General features: G+C 33.1%; 2 protein-coding genes across 4 annotated transcripts in view; one reads left to right on the top strand and one right to left on the bottom strand.

Annotated features, from left to right (window-relative positions):
• Nucleotides 1–172: 172 nt before the first annotated feature.
• LOC135841190 (putative sodium-coupled neutral amino acid transporter 10) lies at nt 173–5,887 on the bottom strand. The gene is made up of 11 exons (XM_065358028.1): nt 4,894–5,887; nt 4,399–4,536; nt 4,195–4,312; nt 3,951–4,124; nt 3,773–3,879; nt 3,576–3,697; nt 3,330–3,478; nt 3,106–3,242; nt 2,793–3,035; nt 2,530–2,725; nt 173–1,978 (listed from the first exon to the last, which is right to left on the bottom strand). The coding sequence occupies exons 2-11, from the start codon at nt 4,486–4,488 to the stop codon at nt 855–857; spliced, it is 2,460 nt and encodes an 819-aa protein (XP_065214100.1). The 5' UTR covers nt 4,489–4,536; nt 4,894–5,887; the 3' UTR covers nt 173–854.
• A 1,821-nt stretch (nt 5,888–7,708) lies between these two features.
• The window catches only part of Ntan1 (N-terminal amidohydrolase 1), a 33,730-nt gene continuing 21,222 nt past the window's right edge, over nt 7,709–20,216 (top strand). Inside the window, exons 1-2 of one of the 3 annotated variants that reach the window (XM_065358030.1) lie at nt 7,709–7,932; nt 13,863–14,066. The gene's annotated coding sequence lies outside the window, so the exon portion shown is untranslated. Of the gene's footprint in view, nt 7,933–8,813; nt 8,930–13,862; nt 14,067–18,475; nt 18,622–20,216 lie in introns of those variants that run through there. The other 2 variants (XM_065358031.1, XM_065358032.1) reach the window with 2 other exon arrangements.

Genomic DNA, 20,216 nt, shown 5'->3' with positions numbered 1-20,216 from the left:
TTAATTGGACGAATTTTTGTCAAACTTTTTTTTTCAAAATATTTTCATTGAGGAAAAATTATTTACATTTTATATAATTAGCACGCATAGATGGAGTGTGTTACGGGATGGCGTTTAAGTCAGTATAGCCTTCTGTTGGCAACCTGAAACAAATTAGGCTACAACGTGAACGTAACATGAAAAAAATTTATTGAGATCACACATAACGAAATTATCGAGAAAAGGAGAAAAGAAAAACAAAACTTAGATTATTTTAAAATTATCTACATTATTATGGCATAACGCTCTCGATGATGTACAAAAATATTGTTAAATTATTTACAAGATATGAAATTATTAGATTTAAATGCTGCTGAAAGTTTTTACCCTCTAACTTCCTTAATCATAGTTTGGAATAGAATCGAAGTCTAAATGCTTTTAATAATACTGCCTTCAGTTAAACTCGATCTTCTCAGCTTTATCACATTGACGAACCAAACAGCCGGAAAATTATTTTATAAACAATATAAAAATATAGAAAAAAAATTAATCGAAATGGAATTTCATTCGATATAGATTAGGTAGTAGGTAAGGTACCTCGCAAATGATACGTTTTATGTTTATAAAATCACAATAAAGTGGTCATTTTTGGAATCTCTCGGATAGGTAAAATATAGAAAAACAAAAAAATTAAAAAAAAAACTAACACACGTAACGTTATTTACACAATTAAACGTAATCGATCATCACATAGCTAACACTTCTTTGCAGCTCAACTTCACACTTCTTCAGCTCGAAATAGTCCAATAATAAGGGAAGATAGTGAAAATTTAATAAAAACTGGTAAACAAGGTGACGATTACACCTTTCTGAACTCATTTCTTCCTATTGTTATCAGGTTCTTTGACTTCGACAACTTTCAGTTCACGTAACATCGGCTTCACTTGATCAATATCATTTGCAGCATTAGCTTTCAGCTCATCATTAGTTAATTTCTGTTCGAGAACTAATACAGGATCAGAGAGCTTCGAAGGAGCCATAATCAGATTTTCTTTCATCTGTTCAGATTTCTCTACTACAATATCTTTATCCAGTTGTAATTTTGGCTGCGTTTCTCGACTAGGTTTTGTATCGACACTGGCGTCAGATTGTTTTTCAGTGTTTTCGCAAACTTCATTAGGATTCGCGTTATCAACGATTATTTTGACAAATCCAGCTGCTTCGTTTTCATTTTTGATTTCATTGACGAGATTCACCATCGCAGCGTTTTCTTTCATTAAGGTCGCATTTGTAGCATATACATCACGTTTGTCTCGTTCAACTGCACTCTTTGGTTTTTCTAGAATATCTCTTTGAACTGGTTTTTTATCTTCTTGGGCGCTTTCTTTTTTGGGAACAGCATTGCTGTTCATTAAAATAGGTAGAGGTGGTTTTGTTTTCACGAAATCTGATACTTGTTGTTGGACATCGATATCTTTTGGCTTTTCAGCTTCTGATTTGACAACCGGTTCGATTACTTTGGCTGGTTTTGCAACCTCTTCCACTGTTTTTGGGAGTAAATTATCCGCTTTTAGTTGGGCGTTCTCTTTGTTTAGTGCAGGTAAAGAATTCTTCTGATTTATATTTTTCGGTGGTTCTTTGGGTTGTTCAACGGAATTGATTTTTTGTTCCGAATTAGAAGCAGCAACCGGTACAGGATCGGGGTTCACTTTTTGGGCTGGTTTTTCTTCGATGGGTTTTTTAATTTCTGAAGATGGAGGCGGTGGCGCAGGTGGTTTTTCATTTTCTGGTTTGATCTCTTTGTTGATCGGTTGCTTTTCGGGCTCCTTCAAGACCTCGGGAGGTAATGGGATCGGTGGTTCGATTCGTTTGTCCTCTTTAACTGGTTTGGACTCTTTGACAACAGGCGCCGGATCGTTTTGAATTTGTTCAAGTTTTTTAGGCAGATCAGGCAGCGGTTTCTTTGCTTCTTGCTGCGGTTTCGGTAAATCTTTAATTTCTGCGAAAAAAGTATATAAAGTGATTAGTATCTTGGTTTCGGAATTTGAGATTTTTTCGCAAAATAAATTGTAGTTTCAAGAGTAAGGAGCAGAGATAATTGAATGCTACTGTTCCCTCGAGAATTCAGTAATTATCGTTAAAATTAAAATTATTCAAACTCATCAATATCAATCTCAACCACGCCATCCCACAAAAAATCTTCGTGATTTGAAAAGAAAAAAAAATTAAATTAAATGTACAATTTTGTAAGTCGAAAGACTAAAAAAGAAATTGCTGATTTGTTTTCGGAACAAGTTCAAGAGCACGTAACGTAGACAAGTCATCAGCTACCAGCATAATTTTCATTGCACCACGCATATTTTTCAAGGTTTTTCAACTTATCGTAATCTGATATGATGTCAAGAGCCTTTTATCTTAATGAAATAAATTCCATTCGTAACTAATTTCTTCCGAATTGAGATAAGGTTTCTCAATTAGATCATACTCCAAGTAACAAGACCTTCATTGAAATAAATGAAAAATTGAGCGAAGAAATTCTAATTTAGTTACCAATAGCTTCCGGCTTCACTACGTTCAAAACGTCTGGATTATTTAATGGCACATTAACGTCAATTTTGGTCTCCAACGCTTGCAAAGGATCAACAGCTTTCCAATTCTGAACATCATTGTTGGCGACAGAGTCACTCAGATAGAGATTCGCATATGTGCCCATAACCATTATAAAGAACCCAATCATACACATCATCTGTGAAAAATATTCAATTAGCTTTCGCAAGGTTCAAGAATAACCTTCTATGAATAAAATCGCCCACCTGAGCTAATATTTTTTCGGTCGTATTTTTCGTGGAAATTCGAATAAATAATAATGGCGGAAACAGAAGGCAAATTACGACTCCTATTGTCGATCCGACCAGACCGAGGACAATTTCAATATTCGGTGCTAATAAACCGACGATCAAAGATATTGTGATAATGAATAAAGTGATACACTTGAATTGCGCTTCTGGTATATGATTACCACCGCCGGTGACTAATTCGTAATGAGGAACGTGTGCCTGAAAAAACGATTATAGAAAATTACTATCGTAGAATACTACTTTGAAAAAAAAATCAGGTATATTTTACTTTTTTAAAAAGTAACGAATGTAACGATGCTCTGCATGGAAATATAACCAATGGAAACGTAACAGCGACCGAAAGTACGAACAATAATTTGATTATTTCGCTGAATAATGACTCCGAAAAACTCATCAGTAAATTTCCTGTAAACAGTAATACAACATTTCAACATCAACACATACATATATGAAAATAAATGGATTAAAAATACGTATCAGCAAAAAACCAACCTGTCATAGAAGTTTTGTAGTATGCAATATAACCAAAAATTCCAACAGCTATGTACAAAACTGTACATAAATCTACGGCGTATTTAATTATTAAATTCATTCGATCGAGGGTAGCGTTAGTGACAGAATCATACACTTCGAATAATTGTCTACAAGGAAAATAAAATAAACAATATAGTTATAGGTAATATTCGTGAATCACGATTGAGTACTTTATTTTGAAGTACGATGACTTAGATGACTCACGATTGACAAGATAAAGCCATTGAGAATATTGGCAGACACTGAAGTATACCAGCTGGTCTCCAATAATTCACTTCTTCCACCCAAAACATGGAAAACAAATTATCACTAGATTCGACAAAAACCTGATTTAACAAAAAATTGATTAATACACTGGAAAATTCATCGATCAAAATATGTACTTGTTCAAAAAATCTTACTTTTAGCACCAATATTAAATAAAATAAAAAAGAAAGTGTACAAATGAAACTCAGACTGTCCACATTTCTCAGCATACCCAAAGGTAATACCACGAAAACAGCTAGACCTGCAATAAACTCGAATTAATAAGGAAAAATATTTCAAAAAATACCAATAGCAAAAGAGCAAAACACCTACCTATTAAAACTGCAGGTCTCAATGCAGCTGAAAATTCCATATTTAACAAGGAACTAATAATTGCAGGGCCTAAATCACCCATGACTACAAAAAATGCGATACATGTGCCGATCATCAACAAAATGATACACAATTCTATTGCTGTTTTTCCCGATCTGCCAAATGCATGGAAGGCTGAAAAATAAGTCATTTTTTGTACGAATCTGAATAATTGACAGTCGGGTAAATTATCCAATATATTTACCCAGGAATTCGAAATTTTTCCTTCTCGTCATGATGGCAGATTTCAATAAATAATGACACGATAACCTGGTCATCAAGTTGATTAATATCAGTATCAGACTGGCCAATATTATACCACACTGAAACATAAAAACAAGATCAACAATCACAATATTATAATCATTGTATCGATTCATTCACGAAAAAAAAGACAATATGTAATCACCTGTTTGTAACAAAACGGCATGGCAAGTATACTGACTCCGATAATACTGTTGACCAGCGTCATAACATGAGGACTGTTACTCGTTCCCATTATGAAATGTTATTCCATTAAGTTACCATAAATGAAAATAATGTGCACCTTGAAAGCAAAGAAAGTGCAAGTAGTAAAATTATTATTACTTGATTACACTATTTAAATGGCTATTAAAGTCAATACGATATACTCCATGTGATTTTTATGGCATATTTTCAAGTATAATGCAAATATGATAGTGAGAATTTATGACATTTTCTGTTCTTCAAATTACAAGATGAAAGGGTAAATTTGATAACAGAAATTCAACTAAATAGGTTGCTTTTTGAAAATTGTGCGGTGAAAACCACTTGAAATATTTGAATAACTCAAAACGACGGTATCTAGATAATTTCATGATTACACTTAAAGTTACGAGTTATCACCAAAATTATGTGAAAAATGATTTCAAAATACACTCACTTTTCCCAAATAGAGGTTGACGAAAAGGTTTTCGTCGCCGAGTAATCCTTCTTGAAAATGAATTCCAGAAAGACTATTTCGTTGGTGTTTGTGCACAATGAATACCGAATTGAAATTCACTCAGATTAAGATGTAATCATCACGTAGAAAAGTGAAATCGTCGATTGTGAAACGTAAATTCAGCGATCATACGTGAAGTTTCCGAGTAGTGATATCACCATCGCGAATTTCGACTAATCGTTAGCCGCCGCAAAATTGGATTTTACTCCGACCAATGAAAACGTGTTTTACGTTTCTGTAACCTCCCACTGAAATTGTGATAACACTGTTGTGAGTGTTGTGTGTTATTTTTGTAAGTTTCAATTTTCAATTTTAGAATTGCGAAAAAAAGGAGAGTGAAATAAAATATGCACTCGTTGAATATCGTCCATAACAGATTCACGAACTCCTTCGATGAATATTATTTAGTTAACTATCAACATTTTCTGAGCTAATTTACTTATTTTGTTTTTACACAGTAGTGAGTAGACTGATTTCCTGGTCTAGAAAGGAGAATACGTATTATTAATTAGAAATTTTGAGAACTATTTACTTCTGAAAAACTAAGTACTCGTATCTACTACTTTAGATGAGGAGAAAAAACAAAATGAAATAAGTAATGAGAAGAAAAATAATAAGAGAGTGAGAATACAAATCATTTTTTAGCATACACTCTTCGGCATTTTGAAAAGTCAATTCATTCTTTCTAATCTAATCGATTTCTAGATCAGAGTGATCAACTGATCATTCGTATTTGTATAATGTACCTCGATCAAAATTTATTCTTTTCAGATTGAAGAATTAAGTAGGTACCTATATCGTGAAAATTTTTGCAATGAGTTGCAATATCGCGAGCAAGATTTGCATACAGTTATTATAAGAAATGAAATGACATGATTGCATAGGTACTGCATAGAAAAATTACTCATTAGTCATTTGTAATGAATAATAATTGAAACAATTAATAAATTAATATCACAGGAAATAGCGAAATTAGACAGTATGAATCCATTTTCAAGTAAAAATTGTAAGTCTGTTAACATGATTATCCTTATGTTAAAGTTCTAGATTAGGGAAGTATACGCATACGCCATTTTGGTTCGACACAACGGATGTAAACAACATCAGAGCGTATGTATGTATACAATCTTACGAGTAAAAAATGCAATTTTTTCGATTGTTCGCGGGTTCAGGTGAATTTTTAAGTAGTTTCAAGCTAAAGACAATGAAATTTCCTATCGATTGATGTTAAATTTTTGTTATTTCGCGAAAAATTGACGATTTTATGAATACTTCTATTACCCGATTTTTTCATACTATATGTGTCAATTTTAAACTAAAAATACTCAAAATCTTCAGTGAACACACAGGTATTTTAATATATCAAAATGTTCGTAATTTCATCGTCTTTAAAATGGGCGTTTATCGAAAGCTTTACATGCAACCGTTCAAAAGTTGTAGAAGTTTAAAGTTGCGAAAACAATGCAAAAACCAACCGCGGATGGTAAGTATTGAACTTTGAACTAGAATTACTCAAAATTTTCAACGAACACATAGGTATATTAATACAGCAAAACGTTCGTTATTTTATCCTTTTTAAAATGGGTCTTTACCGAAAGCTCTACCTTCTACCGTTCAAAAATTCTTGAAGATCAAAGTTGCGGAAAGTGTTCAAATTGTGTTATCACTGTTATCAGTCACTTAGTGTTGATTGTAGAACATTTTCCGCAACTTTGATCTTCAAGAATTTTTGAACGGTAGAAGGTAGAGCTTTCGGTAAAGACCCATTTTAAAAAAGATAAAATAACGAACGTTTTGCTGTATTAATATACCTATGTGTTCGTTGAAAATTTTGAGTAATTCTAGTTCAAAGTTCAATACTTACCATCCGCGGTTGGTTTTTGCATTGTTTTCGCAACTTTAAACTTCTACAACTTTTGAACGGTTGCATGTAGAGCTTTCGATAAACACTCATTTTAAAGACGAAGAAATTACGAACATTTTGCTATATTAAAATACCTGTGTGTTCACTGAAGATTTCGAGTATTTTTAGTTTAAAGTTGACACATATAGTATGAAAAAATCGGATAATATAAGTATTCAGAAAATCGTCAATTTTGCGCGAAATAACAAAAATTTAACATCAATCGATAGGAAATTTCATTGTCTTTAGCTGGAAACTACTTAAAAATTCACCCGAACCCGCGAACAATCGAAAAAATTGCATTTTTTACACCTAAGATTGTATGCGTACATACGTTCTAATGTTGTTTACATCCGTTGTGTCGAACCAAAATGGCGTATGCGTATACTTCCCTAATCTAGAACTTTACCTTATGTGTGTGGGAATGCGTTTTCATTGGTCGGAGTAAAATCCAATTTTGCGGCGGCTAACGATTAGTCGAATTTCGTCTTGTAAATAAAAATAATTTTCTTGACTTTGGATGTGAATTCAGCCAAAGAACGGATGTAGCCATACTTAATTAACCAAAAATTTTATGGATCTCAAAAATTTTTACTGAATGAGAAAATTTTGAATCGAATTCAGCAAATCCAACTTTACTTCGAACGTATTTTGAAATTTTATAGGTAAGTCATTTAAAGTTGCAATTTTGGAGCTTTTACAAACGAAAACAAATTTGTAAATTCGAGTATCGGTTTCAGTTACGATTCGTTATGTTCGTTTGCGTTGACGTTCGTGAACGAAGATTTTTGTAAATTTGTCAAGTCAGCTCGTGCTTTGTTGTCAAAGTGATACGATTCTTGTTTACATCGTGTTCAGCTGCGGAGATGATAAAATAGAGTAAAAGCTGTTGTTGAAGCAATTGCAAGTTCTAAACTTCTGTACAAACTTGATAATAATATTGTGTTACATTTTAATTTATTTTTACGAAATATATTTCGCAACTTTTTATATTATGTGCGGCGTATTCAATACAGTATTTTTTATTTACTAGTGTATTTCAAATATTGCTACCTGTTTCTGCAATTTCTTCAGTGGTAAGTTCAGAATTTTTCTTTACATTTTTCAACTGTATTTTAAGGTGGAAAAACTTACCAAAAAATGAAAATAGATTAGTTCGTAGTGTTATATTTTTAATAATTATGATGCCCTGTACTTGCCAACAAAGTACTACGTATTACATCGAGCTGAATTATTTTTCAAACCCATCAGTATCATATTGAATTGTGAAATTTTGTACGTGAGGGCTGCTGATGATTTTGTTTCCTGAATACGTAACTATGTTTAAATTTCGAAACACTATTGCTCGAAATATGACAATATGTATGTATATTCGAATCTATCATTCATCTTGAAAGTCTTTGAATTGGAAGTACGTACGTGCTATGAACGAGGTAGAATTATGTATGAGGATATGTAAATGTAAAATGTAAATTCACGATCATGATATAAACTAGATTTTATAATTTACAAGTTTCAATTGTACCGATGTGTTTTTTAAACCACCATTACACAGATTTGTTATACAAATGACTTTCTTCTACGAAAAATCCAAAATTACAGTCACAGTGGTCGTAAAAATAACTCTGGTTGAATAATACATTCGAAAAAAAAATCAAACTAAACGTATTTTTTTTATCACATCTCGACTCATGCTAGATTTCAATCACTTTTAACATTGGTTGGATTTTTTCTCTCTGCTCAACTGGTGTTTTCTAATTTATTGCTTTGGGTAATAATTACTTGGTTGGATTTTATTAATGTGGCATCTATCTTGGTAATGTACGAAAATAACCAAATGATTTGTAATTATCAGCTAATTAACGGTTGATTAAAAATCGTCTGTGCTGTTTAATTTATTCTAGTTCCTTGACGAGTAGAAAGAAAAATTTTCGATTGAACGATCGAGTGATAATTTCATACAAGTTGCGCAATTGTTTTATGTACCATATGCAAATTTATGTGCTTATTTGAATTTATTGTGGTTTTGCTCAATAGAAATCCATCCAGTGGTTAAAAAACACCAAAAACTAGGTATGTGTTTGTGTGCTTCATTATCTGTCAGTTTTGCATCCTATTTCGTATTTTTTGCCGTTTTTATTATCTTTTTTACACGATAGATGGAAACTTGGTTCACGTTATCGAAGAGACAGAGATACTCCTACTGTTATTTATCAGGTTTTTTCCGTTCTTTAGAACAATTCATTCGAGATAAGAACTAGAAAATAGTTCTGAAACTCGATCAATGCTGATTTTTTTTTTCATTTATTTCTAACCACGAAACACCAACTGATCACAAGTACATAGCTCATTCAAATCTGATACTACCTACTTCTTGAATTCAAATTGGATTCTTTTCCCGCCGAAATACGACCCAAATTGGGTATAAAATAAACAAATTCAATTCGACAAAGCTAGCGAGTAATATTATACCTGTGATGACCTGAAACAAAAGAAATAGCTCAATTTTCACATTCCCCTTCACCGAATGACGTGATATTAATACATTGTGGAGAAAAAAAGAGAAGGAAAATTAATGGTTTATCGATTTAACGAAGGTTGATTAATTTGTCGATTAAAAAAAATAGATTAATTTATACGAAACCCGTTAATTTGTAGCTCTCGAATTGCTTTACGCTGCACGAAATTAATAATAATATAGCTCTTTCTAACGAATTTATTCGACATCTAATCTGTTTTTTTTTTTTTTAATATATTTTGGAAAAAAATTTCAATTCAAAACCGTGTCGGTATTTCCTATCTGTCTTTTTATTTATTATTAAATTAGTCGAAATACGCAGAGAAGAAATGTAGGTATAGGTTCCATTTCGAATTAGCAAATTAAAAACGACTGTGACTGTGGTCAACGAAACTCGATGCACATTTCATTTATGAGACCATGCCGACTACCGAGCAGGTGGTATATTAAACATGTTATTCTGCACTAATGAAGGAAATGCTAGTTATAAATTGTGTATCCGGTACAAAGGCCATATAGCGATACACGTCATTAATAAAAAGAAAAAAAAAATACACAATCATAATACAACGACCGATATTTTGATAATGTTCGAAATTGTGCGGTGTGGATGCAAGAGGAATGAGGTTCAGACTTGGGAGATATTTTACTTACTGTACGATTAAGCAGGGAAATAAAGCGAAAGAAATGAGAATATACAATCTAATGCACTTAATTCTCGGTATAGATTAAATGAAGGTTGTAAAGGGAGCGTGGAAAGAATGTAAAAAGCCGGAATCCGAATATTCTTATACTCATAATCGTAATTTAAATATCCAAATGATGAATAGTAATGTAAAAATGTTGGTTGGGTTCGCGGTGCACCAGCATTCATGCAAACTTTTTTTTTTACAATTGGAACGTGGTTGTTAAAGAATCGAAATGAATTAATATTTATAACCGTTTAATTATTTCCGCTTACTCGAAATTAAAAATGCTACACATTCGGTAATTGTTGTCGCCGTATGTACCATAACTTAAATGTACGTATAATATACTTTTGAGCTTGTAGATAGTTGAATTTAAATGTCGACTAGTTTGTCTTTTCATCTCTCTCTCTTTCTTTCATTTCTCTCTTTCTCTCTCGTGCTCAATTTAATGTGCCTAATGAGTCATAAAATGAGCTGTAATAAGAAATTATAATTGCCGGTTGCCGTATTCTAATAATGGCAGGAAAAAAAATTTCAACTGGAAATAGAAATCTAACCAGTTTTACTCACGTTTATGCAGTAATCTGTCACTCGGTGTCGCATCTTCTGTAATCATTCAATCATGCGATGCACATTCGTTCAATTATTCATAACGTGAGTGTCATTTAATTATGAAATGCAGTCGTCGTCCGATCAACGATCATCGTTGGTGACTTAATAATCCTTACGTGTATTGTAGATGTATGTAGTGTAATTTGTTTGGTGTTCTTTTCTCCCCCTTCTCTTTTGATGAGCGAATGTTTCTTCCTCTTTGTGTTGAGTCATGCACAATTTCTTTCAGCTCGATGTGCGAAGAATTTTAGTTGATATTAATCGAGCATTATTGCTAATTTTAGAAATTTCGTGTATACTTTTTTATTGTTTGATTTTATTGAGAAAACTGGAAGATTTTTTTAATGCAATGTCACCCAAATCATCATTATTGACTTCAAAATTTGAGCTTCTTTTCGGTCATTTTTAAAGATAAGGAATTTAATCAGACAACTTTTTTTTCATGTTTTGAGAAATTACCTGAACCTGAGAATTTTGAATTCACATAAATTACGAAAAAATCACTCTTCAAACTGTTTCGAATTTTTCCCAACTTTCATTGAAAGTTCATTGGCACTGAGCACACAAAAATCTAATAGCCAGCTCACAAAAAATATGTCACCTGCCTAATCGATAAATTGTAGATCCTGTAGGGTTTCGCATTTTCTTAAATAGCTTAAAAATTGCATTAATATTATTTAGATGACAAAATAAATTAAATGACCAGTACCTACCTATTACTCAAAAAATTTCATTTCCAGTCATATTTTCGCTAGAATCAGGTACGAAATCCAAACTTTATGCACTGAGGAAAATGCAACGTATTTTGGGGTCCAAATTTCTTTGAAAAAAAAAAACTGTTTCAAAACATTTTCATCATATTTCTACTATTATCGCATTTTGGGGCCAATTATTTGGGCGAGTGAAAAAATTGCATTTTTAGGGCACCCATTTTTCAAAAAAAAAAAAAAAAAATACTTCAAATTCTCGAAAAATGCAGTTGGGCAGCTTTAATTTTATGAACCTTCTATTTTAACCGTATCCGTCCGTTTAGAGTTTTTACAATAGAGATGGACCGCAATAAAAAAAATTTATTGGTCATTACCTATTGCGAATTTCAAAAATTGAAAAAATAGCCAAAAATTTATAAAATATTTTCCTAGTTTCTGAAATAATATTGTTCCATGTTTTAGGTTAATTAATGAGAAATATGTATTCAGGAGAAAAAATTTTCAAAACGTACGAATTTACCCAAAAATAAGCGATTTGCAATTTTCAACCGCGCTGTAAAACCTTAAAAATTGGTCTTGGATTTTCATGGCAATGCCCTAGGTCAACGCAGAATCTCAAATACTATATTTTTGAACTGGGCCATTTTTTCCAAAACAAGGTGGATGGGAGTTAGAGCGAAAAAAGCACGGTTTTTTGAAAATGCCTCCTCTTTGAAGACCTATATTTCCCCTCGAAGGGAACATCCGGAACTAAAAAATTCTCTGGATGAATTTCAGCTCAGAATGAAGGTCTTTACTCAATTTTGTCAATATCCTCCGACATTTTTTCTTGGCGATCCACGCTGATGTGCAGCACTAGGGTGAAGTGAAAAATCAGGTCATGGATTTTGTCGATAATCAGTGAAAAGTTTATTTTTAAGCGGAGATGCGGAGACTTCTCAAACAGATTTTGAGCTCTTCCCAAAAGGAATTTTGAATGGTTGAAAAGTGCCATGAAATTGATAACAAATCGAAAATTTTGGATTCATCAATCTTGAAAATGCTTGTAAGTATAGAGGGATTAAAAATTATATTCAGTTTCGAAGGCAGTGAATCGGAAAGGTTCAGAAACTCAGTTCAGGCTTTTTTAGAAGGAGTGGCCCGGGGTTTTGGATAGAAGTTGGTATTCAAAAATGACAAAAAACACATTTTTTTCAAGAACGACTCTAACTCTACTTTGAAGACCGTTGATTCAATCACCTGTACGACTGAGTCCGAGGGCTAAAAAAGTTTCTGCGTGATCTCCGAATAAAGTAAACTTCCTCACCAATTTTTGTAAAAATCAATTCAGATGGAGAAACAATCGTTTTGCAGAATTCAGATGGTGAATCAATCATTTTTCTGAATTGGAGAATTTTAAACTCTAGCTGAAGAAATTGGCGAAATTCCTAAAAGTTCCGTTCATTTCAAGTTTGAATTTTGAGTTATTTTCTCTCGAAAGTTTCTTAAAATCCATTTCTCAATAAACTATGATTCAAATTTGAGACGGGGAGCAAGTTCGGCATAAGTGATTTTTGTACTGCTTCATTATTTTTTCACGCAGCTTCGTGTAATCGAGCTGTCAAACGATTCGTAATAAATTATCATCAAATTCGTTTAAAAGTAATTTATTACGTATTTGAGTTTAGAACCCAGAATTTCGTGTAAAAATTAAAATACTCGTATTTCTCCATCTAGGTGAAAGAGGGAGGGAGGTGGTCTAATAGTTCGATGGGTATCGAGGTAGAGGAAAAGGAAAAGTGCTCATCTCTCGAGAGGATATTTTCTAGAAAAGGGTCAACGTGATCTCTGGTCGTACAGTTTGAACGGAAATTTCATTAAACGGTTTGATTGATGAATTCGTCGTAGACTTTCTTCCCTCTCACCTGTCTGTACCGATTTCAGTGCGGGCGTTTCTACGAAATCGAATAAGCCCTCAGGTGGTTGTCCACTTTGCCTGCAGAAGCTTTATCGACATGTGTAATACTTTTCATTACTCATATTATCTACCTATAGAGTGTAGGAATGTTTATTTTTCTCTATCATTGACGCTTATAATTTTGTATAAATTTATGTAAATATAAGGGAGGGATGGGTTTGCTTTTCGAGCAGTTCGTAAATCAGTTACGGAAACGTACGCGTAAAAAATCGAATAAAAATACATAATAGACTTGCCTGACTTGCCAATTGAACAAATGCATCTCGTCGACGCGACGCGTCAATTAGCATATCGTAAAGAAAAATAACTCGTTAAGAAGAGTATTTTTTAAAAACTAGAAAGTTGTACGCCGTCCGCGTGTCTATCAAGTCAATTACGAATGAATAATTTTCAACTTATAGAACATGTCTTATAATATAAATTATTACGTTTTTTAAAGTCATCAAACCATTTATATTGTTTTATTGTATACTTATCGGTGATTTAAAATTATGAAATTTTTTCTACTTTTCCTGTGTAGTTCATATATGATGTCGATACAAAAGACGGCCGAAGTGCATCCACTCAGCAAGGTTTGGCAATCGTTTCGAATATAAATTGCGCTGGATTTCACCCAAAAGACGAAGCCGAATTGCGTCAAAAGCCGAAAGATTTTCGTATTGTGTGCTGATCTGGCTCAGGAATCGAACCGTACGAAAAGTACCGATAGAGAGAGAAAATAAAGGTAAGGCGAATATTCAGTTACCAAACCAGTTTGAAATGTGTACTAAAAAGTACTTACTTACCTACACTTAGAGAAACTAAACACTTTGGATACGTTGCAATTTACGATGCTTTAATAATGAAAATGGTATAAGTGGAAATATTTTTAATACGCCGCGTGTATTATTATTTATTATATGTCTCGGATACTCATATGTACATATCACGTGTGTTACGTATTGTGTAAGTTGATCCCACAGGCAAATTTGCGGCTATGGTGGCGCGGGCGGTCTTCTTCATGTATGAAAAATTTTCACGAATAGAAGTATAATTATCGATTTATCGAAGATGGCGAAAAAAAACCAGAACTGTCGTGATACGAGCGTATTCGCTTTTTTTCTCGATCGTGAAACATCGATTAATCGAAGTGAAAGGTCGATCTTGTGTATTGTTTCGTAATCAAGTCGATGGTAGATGGGCTGTAATGACATGATAAGTTTTCAAAATTGGCGGCAATTTTTCGAAAATTCTCCCCTTTCCGTTCCCCCGCGAATAAAAAAAAACAGGAAATATGACATGCAGATGGAGCTAAGTTGTTGAGAAAGGAGAGAGAAGCTCTAAAATTTCGAAAATTACAGAAAAACCGCTTCAATTGCAGGGTATCTAAATCTAACAGGTAGTGCAAGTTGTGAAAGTAGTGAAAAAATATTGATTTTTAAAATGGGTGGTGAAAGTAGTGAATTTTGTTAAAAAGGTAGTGAAAAAATGAAAAATTCAAATTCGTTTGTCCTTATTCTCCATCTTTATTTCGTAGAAAAGAGCTCATTTGTCGACTTTATTAGAGCTGAATTATACATTTTTGAGAGCTTTTTCCCTCGCTTCTCTCGGGCTATTTGCTATTTTTCCGCATAAAAAACGTATTGTTCAAATTCAAGAAATGTTGAAAGTTTGAATCGAAAAAATAAACTCCTCCCTGCATAAAGATATTTTTTTTTCACTTCTCGAAACATGAATTTTTGAACGCTTTTGCTCTATAGCTTCGATCGGGCTCGTTTGCTTTTTTTCAATTTTTAATTTAGAAAAAAATCCTTTGAATTTCAAAATTTTGGAGCAAAGTAATAAACTTTCCATAATTAAACTAAATCATTGTTTTTTACATATCTATAGGTACCTCTCGATTTTCGAGAGCCAGTTTGTTTCTCCGTTCCGCAATTTAAAAATTTCAGACTTGAAGGAGAATTCATTGAAACTCGCCGTTTCATTCAAAAAATTGGCATAAACTTTTGCACATTTTTGAAAAAAAATGTTATGTAAAACGTTTTTTATTTGCCCAATTTCATTACATTAGCAAGGACCTTTGAGGTGAAAATAAAATTAAAAATTGAAATGATAAAATTTAGGGTGTTTGAAGACATTGGAAAATCGAAAAATTCTAATGTAAAATTTTGCTTCCCCCGACTCCCTTTTCTTGTAAAATCTCTACCTAGTGTTTAAAAAATGTCCTGTCTAAGTCCTGATTTTTTTATTCCGAAATTTTGTTAGACACTTTGTCTTATAACGTACGTATGTAATGAGCTCATTTGTATTGTTTTTTTTTTAATTAATTTTGATTGAAATTAAAAAATACTTTGTATATCCAATCTCAATTTTAAAAAAAATTTCCTGTAAAAAATTTGACTTTGTTAGTTTTTTTGTCGGTGGGGGGGGGTGGTCGAGTGGATAGCATTTTGAAAATTTGGTTGAAAAAAGTAGTGAAAAAGTAGTGATTTAAATCCGTTAGATACCATGAATTGAAAACTTCTTCCATATTTTAAAATTCTGGGTCAAAAACAACTTACGAGTACTTAATAATTTCTAAATATTCATCCGCTAATACTAGGTCTACTTATTCTTATTTTTAAAAAAATTTTCAATGTTCCAAAAATTGCACGAGAAGTACATAAATATGGGGGGAGAAAATTTTTAATGATTTAAGGATCAATGTTGAAATGCTATTCCTCAGAGTTAGAATCCCGAGCTCTCGAAGTTTAGCATCATAGCCTCTGAGGACCAGATATGTAGTAATTTTTCTTATTATAAACCCTTTCAAATTAGTGATGAATGATACAGGAATAATTGTCGCCCCCCTCACTTAAACCGTCGCTTCTACAAATTCATAAAAACCGATAGGCTCCTGTAAAAGTATTTTCTCGGGCCCAAAAAACATCGCCCATCAGCCCCTGATTGGTACTAATCACAATATTGGAATTTTTGCAAATAATCATTTGCCAAGATGAGTATTAAAAATTAGATTTAGAAACCAAACTTTTTTTTTAAAAAAAAAGAAGGGGTTATTAAAAACGCATCTTATTTAGGACTTTTTTTGAAAAACATATTACCTACCTATGTAATATGTTTTAAAAATTTGCCCTTTTTCGAATCCATTTTGAATACATCAATTTTGTGATTTCAAGTTGAAGAAAATTACAGTGGACAAATTTTCAATTTGGAAAACATTTTCTTCGAGTGAAAATGAATTGAAATGTTGAATGGAAGCTTGGAATTTGTTTGATCGATTTTTATGAAATATTCAATAATTTTACGATTGGAAAACGTGTAGTAAACTGGTTGAAGAAAAAGGGGGTCAAAACTCATCAAGGCTACGATTAAAAATTTTCGAGAACGCTGATTTTGATTGCGACCTCCCAGACCCAAAAATGAACCTGTGAGTGGGAGGAGGTTGAACATGAAATGCGCAGGTATTCGAAAACGCTGATTCCGATTTTGACCATCGTTTTCCCTTCGGATTTGAAATAAGTCCTTTAGGAGCTTTCTTCGCCATTTCCAAAAATTGAAAAATCATCTCGGACACCTTAAAATTTGATATACCAACGATGAAATGTGGGTGACATGTTCTTTCAATGAGCCAATTTTTAGTTGAACCGGAGTGTTGGTGAAATGTAAAAGGCTGCTTGTCAGTATATTTGCCAACATATGTATGTACTCGTACTATCATCTTCAGAACTCACCCATGCAGTCACCCATTTCCACAAACTGACATTTATCCGGCTAAGACTAATACTCTCTCAGCACGCCATTTCGAGCACTGCAGAATTGACATGTTGTTGGCTTTTTCGAACCGAGTAAATATTTCTTTTTTCCTCATCAGTGAATCGATTAGTTTTCAATCAAGCGAATAGTGTTGACCCTGTTTAAGTTGGCCACAATGTTCTAAAAGACTGCTATTAATAGCGGCGGCGCGGCGTGGCGCAGATGCCGCAAAGGGCCAGTCGGAGTTGACAGTGCGTAACTTATACCGTGTGAATAGTTAAGCTAACCGGCTGTAACCAGTTGCAAAGAAGTCGCAATCGTACGGAAGTTTATTTCAAGATGCGTGCGTTTGCGTATTTTTTTCTCTTCTTTTTTTCCTTTTCTAAACGTTCGAGCTCGCAAAGGTATAAATGTTGCAGATAAGTCGAAAGAATAAAAAAAAAATGCAGGTCAACCATGTACCACCATATATTATGGAGAGTCTCTCTCTTTCTCTCTCATAGTGTTTCTGTGTCTCTTGCGTCTGATTTTTCTATGCATGGGAGATGTTCATAAATTCAGCATACATCGCCATAAGTTATCTCACCGCGGTACGAAGGGTCAAAGTATTCTAATCGAGAGTAAATTTGACCAAGAATTTTACAAACGTTTACGTATCGAATATTTTTCTAACGCGTCGTCTTCAATTAAAATTTTATTACATGGACGAGTACCTTTATTAAACGTTTTGTCCAAGATGCAACGCTCGTTCAATTGTTAAATGAGCATCTAATTAAGTGCCATTTAGATTTTCGTCGTGAAGTTGATAATGTTGAATTAATGAAGAGTGATTTAATACCAGCGTCGTCTTCGTCGTCGTTGTCGCGTACGTCTACGTATACGCACGTTATTACCATTATTATTATTATTTTTGTTGTTGTTGTTATTATTATTGAGATACAATGTATGTATCACTCTATCCTCGTATTTTTGCTAATATACTAGTTTTGCTTCTTCGGTTTCAAATTCGCTCTACTGATGAGTCTTTGCAGTCGGTACTTCTACAGTAGGATTTTTTCTAAACAAGTTGGTCTCTATTGGCGCCAGGATAAATAATATCATCATATAGACTAGTACGAAATTAAACCGAGTATCGTCTTACGTCCACATTGTACTAGTATACATATTATATCGTGAAGAAAAAAAGATCGTCGCACACGCATATGCCGAGGTATTAAAAGAGGATTATATTTACATTTTATCCAACTTCTCTGTTCCTCTCTCGGTCATCCCTCTTGGATTCATTTTTTTAAATACCGGTTTATGTACCGCTAAACCCCCTCCCTCGAGGACTCCCAGTGATTAATGGATTACGAAATCATTTACCCAGTCCAAGATCTATTCTATTCAGTGTTTGTGTACCTAGTTCTGTTTTAAAAACATACTCTACCATTGTAGGTGAAGTGCGCGTTTTTTCGAAATTTTCAACGCTTTTTTTTCTCGTTTTTCATCGTAATCAATTGATGGTGATTTTTTTTCTATGGTGAATTAGACAGTGCTTTAATGAAGTACGTACTCGTATTTATATCACTTGCTGAGTTTGTTTGATTATATGTTGTTATCTAGGTATTGATTTTGATGAACGCTTTTGGTTTCGAGATAAATTAGTTGAGAGAGTTTTTTTAACCTCTCAAAATCGTATGTACATTGTATACGGTTTATCGATCGATTAATTAAATGTAGTATTTTTCACATGATTGTGAAAAAAAAACAGGTGTGTGTGTTTTTTTTAATCGTTTATTCGCGCCGATTACTGCTGTAACATCATAATTAGCCAAGTTGCATGCATTTATGCGTATTATTATCGATGTGGGTATTTCTGGAATTAGGTATAATTCGTCGGTTGGAAAAAAGTGCTTGTTCATCGGAAACCCCACCTTTTATTTGCATTTATGACGGAAATTTTTCAAATAGAAATTATTTTTCGTTTCTTTAATGTGCAGATAATCGCAAATAATCAAAATTTATTTATAGTTATTCGCGTTAATTGAGTATCAGCGTATCTTTAGGCGGGGGAGGGAGGGGTCAGAACCCAATTTTCAGCTGCCGAAGTTAATTTTTCGATTTTTGGTGATTTTTTTTTTAATTACCAAAATAGGCTGTTAGTATTTTATATTAATTTTCTAAAAAAAAATGAAAAAAGCAAACATAGAGATGAAAATCTGAAACTCGTTTTTCATTCTGAAGTCGACCCCCCCCCCCCCCCCTTCATTCGATTTCCACCATATTTCGAGTTATCTGGAGCCTCCAGCAAAAGTTGAATTTTCTTCAGCGATTTTCAAATCGCTCCAGAAGGTGTTATACATAATCAACTTTGGCAGCTGAAAATTTAATCTTATCATAAGTTGGTATTCTAAAACGATTGGGGTTTGTGAATCAAAAATCCAAGGTGACGAGTTGAAAAGTGTAAGCATAGGTAAGGTTGTTCTTTATTTACCTTACCATATTTTACAAGTTGAAAAATCTAAAATTTTCAAAGAATTCCAAAATTGTCAATTTTTGCGATAAGTTGCACAAAATGTCGGCTACCCACTAAAGTCGCCCCCTTGAATCGATTGCCACCAGTTTTGGTCTGATCTAAAATCTCCAGCAAAAGTCTACTTTTCTCTGGAAATTTTAAGTTGCTAGAGAAGGCAGTATAATCAACTTCGGCAGCTGAAAATTTAGTTGTAGGTCTTGGTGAGATGATTTTTCAGTGAACGAAATTACAGCTCTATTGGAGTTAACGAGTTGTTGATGTTTTCTTGTTAAGTACTTGCATTTGCATCAAAAAACACAAAATTTATCAAACTGTCATAAAAGTCACATAAGTACATATGTGCTTAAAATATTGTTGAATTTTTTAAAAACACCCCCTTCTTCCCCAACAGTTTTTACCAGGGACTTGAAAACAAGTTAGAAAATTTCACTTCAAAATCGCCCATAATAATTATGTACTTGAAAATTTTTCATTTCAAAAAATATGAGAAAAAGTAGGTACTTTTTAATCTTGAAAAATTTATTTTTTCAAAAGCATTGTCCAAGTTGAGAAAAAAGTCAAGTACCCCTAAAGTTTCAAAAAATTTTTAAAATTCAGTTTTTTGAAATTCATTAAGGATTCTAT

The sequence above is a fragment of the Planococcus citri genome, chromosome 3 (genome assembly GCF_950023065.1).
Source record: "Planococcus citri chromosome 3, ihPlaCitr1.1, whole genome shotgun sequence".
NCBI classification, from domain to species: Eukaryota; Metazoa; Arthropoda; class Insecta; order Hemiptera; family Pseudococcidae; genus Planococcus; species Planococcus citri.
The sequence above is the reverse complement of the archived record's forward strand: the minus strand, read 5'-3'. Positions and strand labels throughout refer to the sequence as shown.

Excerpts from the sequence above, each read along its gene's own strand:
- LOC135841190 (XM_065358028.1), bottom strand. The coding sequence starts at position 4,488 with ATGGGAACGAGTAACAGTCCTCATGTTATGACGCTGGTCAACAGTATT. Across the intron at positions 3,880-3,950 it reads GAGACCTGCAGTTTTAATAG|GTCTAGCTGTTTTCGTGGTA; the intron begins GTAGGTGTTTTG and ends AGTTTATTGCAG. Across the intron at positions 3,243-3,329 it reads CTACAAAACTTCTATGACAG|GAAATTTACTGATGAGTTTT; the intron begins GTTGGTTTTTTG and ends TACTGTTTACAG.